We start from the raw sequence: 8,803 nt of genomic DNA on the forward strand, positions 1-8,803 counted from the left end.
GAAATTGATGATTTTCAGGTGAACCAAGTTTTTTTACATCCTCTTAATTTTGTACAGTTTCTGTCCCTAAAGGAACAAATCACAGAAAATACAACAAATGAATGTCGCATTTTGGACACTAATGCTTTTCATTTTATTTAATAGCTGGGATATTGGAGAATGGTCAGAGTGCAGCAAAACCTGCGGTCTGGGCATGCAGCATCGGCAGGTCTTGTGTCGCCAGGTTTACGCCAACCGCACCCTCAATGTCCACACGAGCCGCTGTCGACACCTGGAGCGGCCTGAAACTGCCAGTACCTGCCAGCTAAAGATCTGCAGTGAGTGGCAGATTCGCTCAGAGTGGACTTCTGTGAGTGGCAGCAGTCAGACTTAATTTAACTTACAAGACTTTTCTGAACTGACCCTGAAGTTATGAAAGTTATCTTGAATCTGTACTCCTGTTCTCTACTCTTATATCTTATATCTAAATTGAGCAAATAAGCACACTCATGAAAAGAAAATGGTACAGTCTCCTTAGCTATACATACCTCCATAGTACAACACTATCCATGTAGTATGTATCTTCATAGTGCTCTGTGCCATGTGGGCTGGGTCAGAGGTCACGAGAGGTACACTGTGTCAGCAATGTGGGCGACTTTGTTCCTGATGAGGAGTGCAACATGAATCTGCGGCCCAATGATGTGGAGAACTGTGATATGGGAGCTTGTGCCAAGAGCTGGTTCTACACTGAGTGGGGCAACAGGGTAAGTGTCAGCAGGAGACACAGTAACTTTCATTCATTTCTAATAACAGAGCTAGTCTTTGTATACAGGTCTGTCTTCATCACTCAAGTAGCTATTCTTGATGGCCAGCTGATATAGATACCGTTTGATGATTTTAGCAGGGAAACATACAACTAAGGTCAGGTAGAAAGTTTCATGCCTATGAGGAAAACTGTGAGAAAATAAAATCAATAAAGACAGTGGTTGCCACGCGATCATAGGCTGTGCTTTAGGCTGTTCCTGCTTTCAGGTTACATTGCATGACTTTTGTAAGCAGCAGAACAGATTAGCCATGAACAAATATTAAGTTCTTGCAGGGAAAGGAAGACCTCGGTGGATGACATGAGAATCCAACAGAAGCACGTGTTTTTTGTTTTACAGTAATGATACCATTTAACTTTACGGCAATACAATAGGACTAAAAGAGGAAAGTGAATGACTTTAATTTTGCAGGATTGCCTAGATTCCTCTTGATTTGAAACATACGAACTACAAAGCCAGCTAAGATATGAAGTTTCAAAGTGGGCACAGTTAGGTTCTCTATTTCCTCCTCACAAACTCATACCACCTTTGCACACATTTGACTTGTGTGCGTTCTCTTTAATGTATTTTTCACCCTATGTTTCTACTTTGTGCAAAAATTTGACCTAAACTCTAATACGTTTTGCTCCACAGTGCTCAGCTGAATGTGGTATGGGTGTACGGACACGGGGAGTTCTCTGCCTGACCAACCAAATCAGCAGTCTCCCTCTGGAAGGATGTGGCAGCGAACGGCCCGCAGACTCTCAGGTCTGCAACAACGGTCCGTGTGAGAATCGAATTGAGTGGTTCACAGGACCCTGGAGCCAGGTATGAACACAACTGGAGGTTACATTGTACGTACGGGGAAGTTGTCAGATATGTAGGACTTTACATTAATATGTCACATGGGTTTTTCTTTCCTGATTTTGTGTTTAACTGAACATAGTGCTCTGCAGAGTGTGGCACCGGCACCCAGCAGAGGTCAGTGGTGTGTTTGATGAAGTCAAATGAAGGATTCACTGTCATGCCACCATATGAGTGCTCATCCCTGGACAAACCTCTCAGGCAGCAGAGCTGTAGCCTCAAGGCCTGTGGAGCAAAGTGGTACCACACTGACTGGAGTGCTGTGAGTAAGATATAAAACCCTCTATCACAGTTTAGATGCTTAGAATCCTCACAGTGCTTAAAACGACTGATAAGAAATCACTTTAAATCTATCGTAGATGGTTGTTTGAGTTGTACATAAAAGTGGTGTAGGCACAGTGATGTCACTCATTGGTTTGTGGGCACTTTGTTTTGAACCCTTAGGTACTTTTTTAACCGCATATCACAACTGGTAGATCTGTCTCTGTGGAGACTTCATAGCCAATAGCAGCGACTTGCCAATCACACATAGCCCTGCTCTAAAGCCAATCCTATTTATGTCATTTATTTTACTCTAAATAGTAATGAATGTCAAGCCTTATTAAAATTTCTTGAAACTTGCCCGTGAGATTGCAAACTCGTCAGGATTTTGAGTTTATACATATTATATATTATAAATTATTTTTTCTTGGCTTTTATACTATCTGTCTTTTTAAAGCAGAGGAGTCGCTCCCTGCTGTTCATTAAAAAGATTGCAGGTTTTAGCCCCTTTCCCATTCCGAGAGCTAACTATCTGTGAGAGCTAGCTGATGAGTCTCCTGATTAATAGGTAATAAGTAGGTTATAAATATAGGTTATAAATAAGATTTATAACCTATATTTATAGGTATCTTATTTTATAATAAGATTTATAACCTACTTATAAATACTTATAAATAAGTAGGTTATAAATCTTTATTTGCTATGTACCATTTTTGTTACCGTTTAATATGTAACAGTTTTATTTAAACCCTCTAAAATGTGTCCTGGTGTTTTTGACATTAAATAAATGTAAAGTTTAATTAATACTAATTAAAGGACATCAATAGCACAATTTCCCTTGAACCTTTCTTTTCAGGATTCTGACTGGTCAGATTTAACTGACAGTACCCAAGCAGCCCACTAAACTCGGATTGGTGCCTAGCATCACCTTTTTACATCTGACACCTCAAAACCAGATTATCCCATTTTCCCTATTAGAAATTTAATTGAAATAGTTGATCAAATTTTGATCGTAATGTTTAGAATATTCGCTGTGATATCCTCACTGACTTTAGGGCAAGCATATGAGAATGATTACTGTCACTGACTCTTGCTCTTCAAGTGCTCCAAAACATGTGAAGGAGGTTTCCGTGTGAGAGAGGTGCGCTGTCTGTCTGATGACATGCTGTCCAGAGAGGGCTGCGATGTGCAGTTGAAACCAGAAGAGAAGGAGGACTGCAACCCAGAGCCCTGCATACCTCTGATAGGTCAGTCAATGTTTTATACGATTGACCTGAATGAATATTTATTGATGATTTTTAGCATCAACACATTGTGAGCATAATAAAGGGAATGTCCTCCCAGTTTCCCTGAAACTCTGTGGCTCCACTGCCATATCTTTATTGAATTATATTATCAACTCTTATTTTGTATTCAGATGAGAACTGCAGAGACAAATACTTCAACTGCAATGTGGTGGTCCAGGCTCGCCTCTGCGTGTATGATTACTACAAGACAACATGCTGTGCTTCATGTTCCCGGGTGGCCCACAAACAGTCGACCTATCGCCGACAAAGCTAGCGCTCTCTACCAGGGTCACTCCGCTCCATGGTGGTCCAGAGTCAGTACCCCCTGGAGGCCCTCTGGTCCTGTGGCAGCTGGGAAGAATAGACTGGCTGGACCTTGCCTAAAATAGGCACTTGTTGTTTTTGCCAACTGTGGAAAGTGAAGAAGGGACATTTTTGTTGGTTTATTTGAAGACAGCTGTTATGAGGGAAAAATGGTGTGTGCCAAGAATCCACTCACTGCAGATGTCAGCTGTGGTGAGAGGCATCAGTATCAAAGTGGAGAATCTAAAACACTTAAAGGATTTGATCTGTGTCTTATTCAAAGAATCCCTCTTCTTTGCTTCAGTGGGAACAGTTTGCAGGTACTGTTTACCGACAATGACGCTTGTGGATTACTTATGAAGAGGAGAGCACGAGCTGACTGTGTAACATGGACCATATATGGTTACACAGCAGAACTCAGATTTATGGCAGTTAATGTAATCGCACATGTTGTCAGTTATTTCGCATCCACTGCTGACCAAAGATATGTAACCTCACCAAACTGCCGACAGTAGCAGATCACCACCTTTTCCTGAAAAACAAATACTGTGCACCTTCCCTGCTGCCAATTGCATATATTTGACTGTTTTCTGGCAAACCATGTCTTTTTCTCCCTACACAGCTACGAGGTCCAAAAGCAGCCTATGTAATATGTATGTATAAATGTATGTATGACAATGTGAATGATAAAAAAAAAAATGGTTTTCAGGCTTCTTGGACAGCCCAACACTCTGCCAGTAACTGAAGAGAAAGAAAAATCTCCCTCTTTATTTATTTGTGTGGTTCCCTGTTGTTACATGAACCACCCGTGGCCTCTTTTTAGCTGTGGTGATAAAACTTTTGTTGCCTTTAAACTAGTCACAACTTTGAACTCGGTGTAGGCATTTCACAGCCTGCTGGATGACAGAAGCAGATAATCAGAAAACTTTTGCATTTTTGGAGAGTTGAAACTAACTGTACATATTTCTTTATTTCTAGTGGGATATGATCATTCCACACTGTGTAATTCCTATGAAAAAAATATACTGAATTATCTATAATATATTATTTACATTTGACTCTAAAGAGAAATCATTTCAATGTTTTACAGTTCTTGATATGGTGATACATACATCTGGTTTGCATTTATAGTAAATCCTTATTAGTGACCAATCTTTTTCTACCATAAAACAGCCATTTTCAGTTTTGTACAAAAGTGCACACAGTACCTCTGAAATGCTCGGCTCTTGTTGTAAATGCTATTATTGTTTCCCTCCAAGAAAGATTAACTTACCTCTGATTCATAAGTACTGTATCCAGATATTTTGCAGATATTTTCCTCTATCAGAGAAATAACTATTTTGAAGTGTCAACATGATGGCATGATTTCTTTTAAATCTTAATTCAATCATGAAACAACTGAATTAAGTATTCAATATATGACTGCAACTAATAAAACATCTGTATTTGCTTTATTTTAGATCCCAGCTGTTCCGATGTTAATTTTCTTGAGGAAATTTTCTCTAATAGGCAGTAGACTTTTCAGCAGCTTTTCCTTGTGAATCAGTTTCACATCACATTGTGCATTCTTTTTTTGCAGCAGTTAGAGTTTGGCATGTAGACTCCCAACAAATATAATCAGCACAGCACAGAAATTGTGGTAGATCCTGGAGTGATGGAGAAGGAGCAATGCACTAATTACTTATAGTCTTTCCTATGAAGATATTAACACTTTAAAACATTGAGCTTAAGCATAAGCATTGAACTTGCAAAAGTGTTTTTGTTTTGTTTCTGGTCGATTGAAAAGATTAACAGGTTTAAACTAATGACATTTCACTCTGCCATCTAATCTGTATTTATTGTATTACTGTAAATAAAATTAGTGAAGCAAATTATTGCTCACAATATGAGCCATTAATATATCCACTGACTTAGCCCTGGTTCACAGCATTTTTCTTCTGCTAGTACGCATTCAGTAACTCCAGTGGAGCGACAGCGTTTCTGTATTTAGCTGTCGAAATTGTGGAAGTGTGCAAAAATCACCACAGAATGAAACCATCTGTATTCAGAGCTCAAACAACATCTAATCTTCCCCTCACTCCTGCCCTCATCATGAACTTCTTCCTGCAGCTTGACCCCTTTTTATTGCCCTCTCACTTCTGCACCAATCTTTTCTCTATTATTGATGACACATCAAAATTCCAGGAACAGAAAAGTGCTTTCATCCTCTACTGTCTTGAAACATTGGCTATTAGAGGAATATTTACTGACTACATGTTGTGATGCAGACAACCATAGAACTGTGTTCTGTTCTAACCTCAGGGTAACCTCCTACGCCTTGCACATTGGCGGTCAGTAGGTGTCTTAGACTATGAGGCATGAATACAGAGCCCACGGTGAAACTTCATTATATCCTCCAAACTGCCATACAGAATAATGGTCTCCACAATCTCTTCCGGGTGAATTCTTAACCAAGTGCAACCTTTACCCAGTCTGTGTATGCATGAAGTACTCTTGTACGGTCAGACTACAAACTTCTTAAATAAAGAGCAGAAACCCATTTAACTTCTTTGGAAAAAAAAACTAAAATTAAATTATTTCATATATAGACCATGATGCAGGGATTAAATCTTTGCTTAACCAGTGCATAGTATCATAGGGGAGCTGCTGACAAATACAGTTGACAAGATAATAATGACCTCAGGTATAAAAATTTGATAAGACAAACAAATACGTAATACAATTTTACCAGACTGTACATTACTGTAATATAGTGTATGACTTTATTTTGAACATTTTAAAATAATACAACAATATATATAGAAAATATAATACTTATTTTTTATTTATACTTTCTTTTAATCCCGGCTCCTTCAGTAAATAATACCCACTTTTTCTTTTTGTTCATGCCCCACCCTATCATAAATCCTTTCTTACAATTTGTTACATGTATTTGGTTGTATAACTCCATTAACATATAAATTTACAGATATTTAATACACATACACACAGATATTAACTGTAAATGGCACAGTAGTAGTTATAATTAACTATTTAATTTAACTACAGTTTTGTTGTAAATCAAAATATTGTCCAAATTATTTTTTTAAACAAAAGTTATGATTTCCATTAAGTTGCATATTGCATTTTTAGAATTGTATGCCTCTAAAAAAGAGTGGCATTTATTAAGAAAATGTGATTTGCAGGACTCTTTCAAATCAATTTTTAGCTAATAAGCAGTTAAAAAATGATGTTTTGTTTGTTTGGACACAAATATGCCACGTTGATGCAAGACAACTTTTCTTTTGAACAGTTTAACTGGCACATGAAACTGTGTGAAATTTTGCTATAACTGGCGTATTAATACTTGAGTTCCCAGTAAAAATGTGTTCTGCAAGGTCACAGTAGCCCTGCCCAGATCATTTCATTACTGAGGTCGAGTCAGCATTTGTCTGAAATCTGAATAAATATCTGAATAATTTTCCACATCACTAAGTGACAATGTGTTCTGGGATTAAAACAATTAAATAAAGTATTTCAGTCCATAATCATATGGATTGCAGTCCTTTAAGTGTTTAAGTCTTTCTTAGATTTTAGTAAAAAAAAGAAAAGAAAAAAGAATCCAACAACTATGCCTCTGTTTTTTAAGCTCTCCATGACCGAGAAAAACACTCCAAGAAATATTCATTACTTGTGGCCTTCATTCTAAGACCAAACTATGACTAGAAGCAACATCTGAAAACACTTCTTCCATGACAATGCTGTGTGCTGACAGTTAAAAACCTTATGTCCCACAGATATTTGATTACGACAAATCCCTCCAGTAGTGTTCCAGCTTTCTGACAAGCTGAAAGGTAGAAAAAAAGCTAAAAATAAATAATAATAATTTATCAAAGGAGAGATCAGAGAATACATTTCTTTTTTTTATAAAGGATTTATACTGTCCTCTTCCGCCTCCATTCTTTTTAAAAATTAATTCACTACTCAATCTTTTATCATCACATGGTCAGGCACATCAAACACTTTTATGGCTCTTGACAGCAACATGTGGTGTTTTATTGTCTTCTCATTAGTTTCCATTGGTAAAATACACCGCTTATTATCAATTTTAATACTCTGTTTGTCTAGCCTTCACATGCTTCTTCTTTTGTAGGGGGAAAATGCAATCATAATACTAGATTTGAATAAATCACAGTCTATAATGAGTTTATAAGGTGGTGTATTTGCTATTAGTTGTTAAACAATTTACTGTTACATTATAGTTCAGTTGTAACCTATTGATGCCAACATTATTACAATGGAAAATCCTCCTTGTTTTTGTAGTGAGCTTTTTAATATGTTCAGTACAACAACAAAATTCTCACTGCTAAGGGATTATTAGAAACTTAGAAGCACAACCCCATTCATTAGTGGATTTAATAGCAGTATCATCACTCAGTACAATCAAAAAGGCATGTTTCTATCAAAACACTACATCTGAATTAAGTGAATTTCAACATAAAATTAATAAAAATCTTCCAAACCTAAAGCAATAAATGTTTGCAAAGAATTTTTTTACATTGAATATAATTTTGTCTTTGAGCTGTACTATTATAGAGCATAAAGTGCCCCATTTTAAGTGATATTAGTCTCTGTTTTTTCAGGATTTGTCTTATTACACACGTGATTAAACAGTCCATTCGTTTACTCTCATAAAGATAATAAAGTTACACTTCTGAAAACATTAGGAAATGATTTATTACTTATTAATAGTATGTATGAACGGCCTTAAATGTCTTATCAGAAAGCTGTGCCCTGGACTCAAATGCTTTGTTAAAAAATATTTAGCATAATATCCTCATCCTGTTGATGAAGGCTATAGTGTATGTTGCTTCAACAGACTTTTTACGATGTCATTCCTAACATCACCATGTGATGGCGCCAGTGTCAGCCTGATTTGCCTTACCTCAAAGTGGATTCCCTGCTCCTGGAGTGAAGCCCCTGCCACACGAGACTTTAACATTCAGATGCAATGTGGGGCTCGGGGAGAACTGTGGCCTGCCAAGTGAAGTCCTTATCTCATGTGTGGTTAAGATTTTTTAGAGTAAACATAAAACATTTCAAGGAACTCAAAAAGTACAAACCCTGAGGAGCCTGAGCAGAGTTTTCAAAAAGTTGAGAAAGTCAGGCACTAACTGATTTACTGTTTATTATTGCACAGCTCCAGAAGAGGTCATAACTGAAATTTCGTGAGACAGTATTGCAAATATATTGCTCTAATGTTACAGCTTATTGGTCAAAGGCAATTGTGTTAACTGCTCTGCTCTGAGCACTTGTGTCAAGTTCAAA

At 37.3% G+C, this 8,803-nt stretch overlaps 1 protein-coding gene across 1 annotated transcript in view; it reads left to right on the top strand.

Annotated features, from left to right (window-relative positions):
• The window catches only part of thsd4 (thrombospondin type 1 domain containing 4), a 47,066-nt gene extending 41,553 nt beyond the window's left edge, over positions 1-5,513 (top strand). The window contains exons 13-18 of the mRNA XM_086258324.1: positions 145-349; positions 570-743; positions 1,437-1,610; positions 1,729-1,908; positions 3,010-3,154; positions 3,325-5,513. Of these exons, the coding sequence (XP_086114450.1) occupies positions 145-349; positions 570-743; positions 1,437-1,610; positions 1,729-1,908; positions 3,010-3,154; positions 3,325-3,467 (1,021 nt within the window). The 3' untranslated portion in view covers positions 3,468-5,513. The remainder of the gene's footprint in view (positions 1-144; positions 350-569; positions 744-1,436; positions 1,611-1,728; positions 1,909-3,009; positions 3,155-3,324) is intronic.
• The last annotated feature ends 3,290 nt before the right edge of the window (positions 5,514-8,803 follow it).

Source organism: Aulonocara sp. 'chitande type north' Nkhata Bay, linkage group LG1, assembly GCF_057382095.1.
Source record: "Aulonocara sp. 'chitande type north' Nkhata Bay isolate Kocher_YH1m ecotype deep benthic linkage group LG1, A_spYH_male_GT1.1, whole genome shotgun sequence".
Taxonomy (NCBI): domain Eukaryota; kingdom Metazoa; phylum Chordata; class Actinopteri; order Cichliformes; family Cichlidae; genus Aulonocara; species Aulonocara sp. 'chitande type north' Nkhata Bay.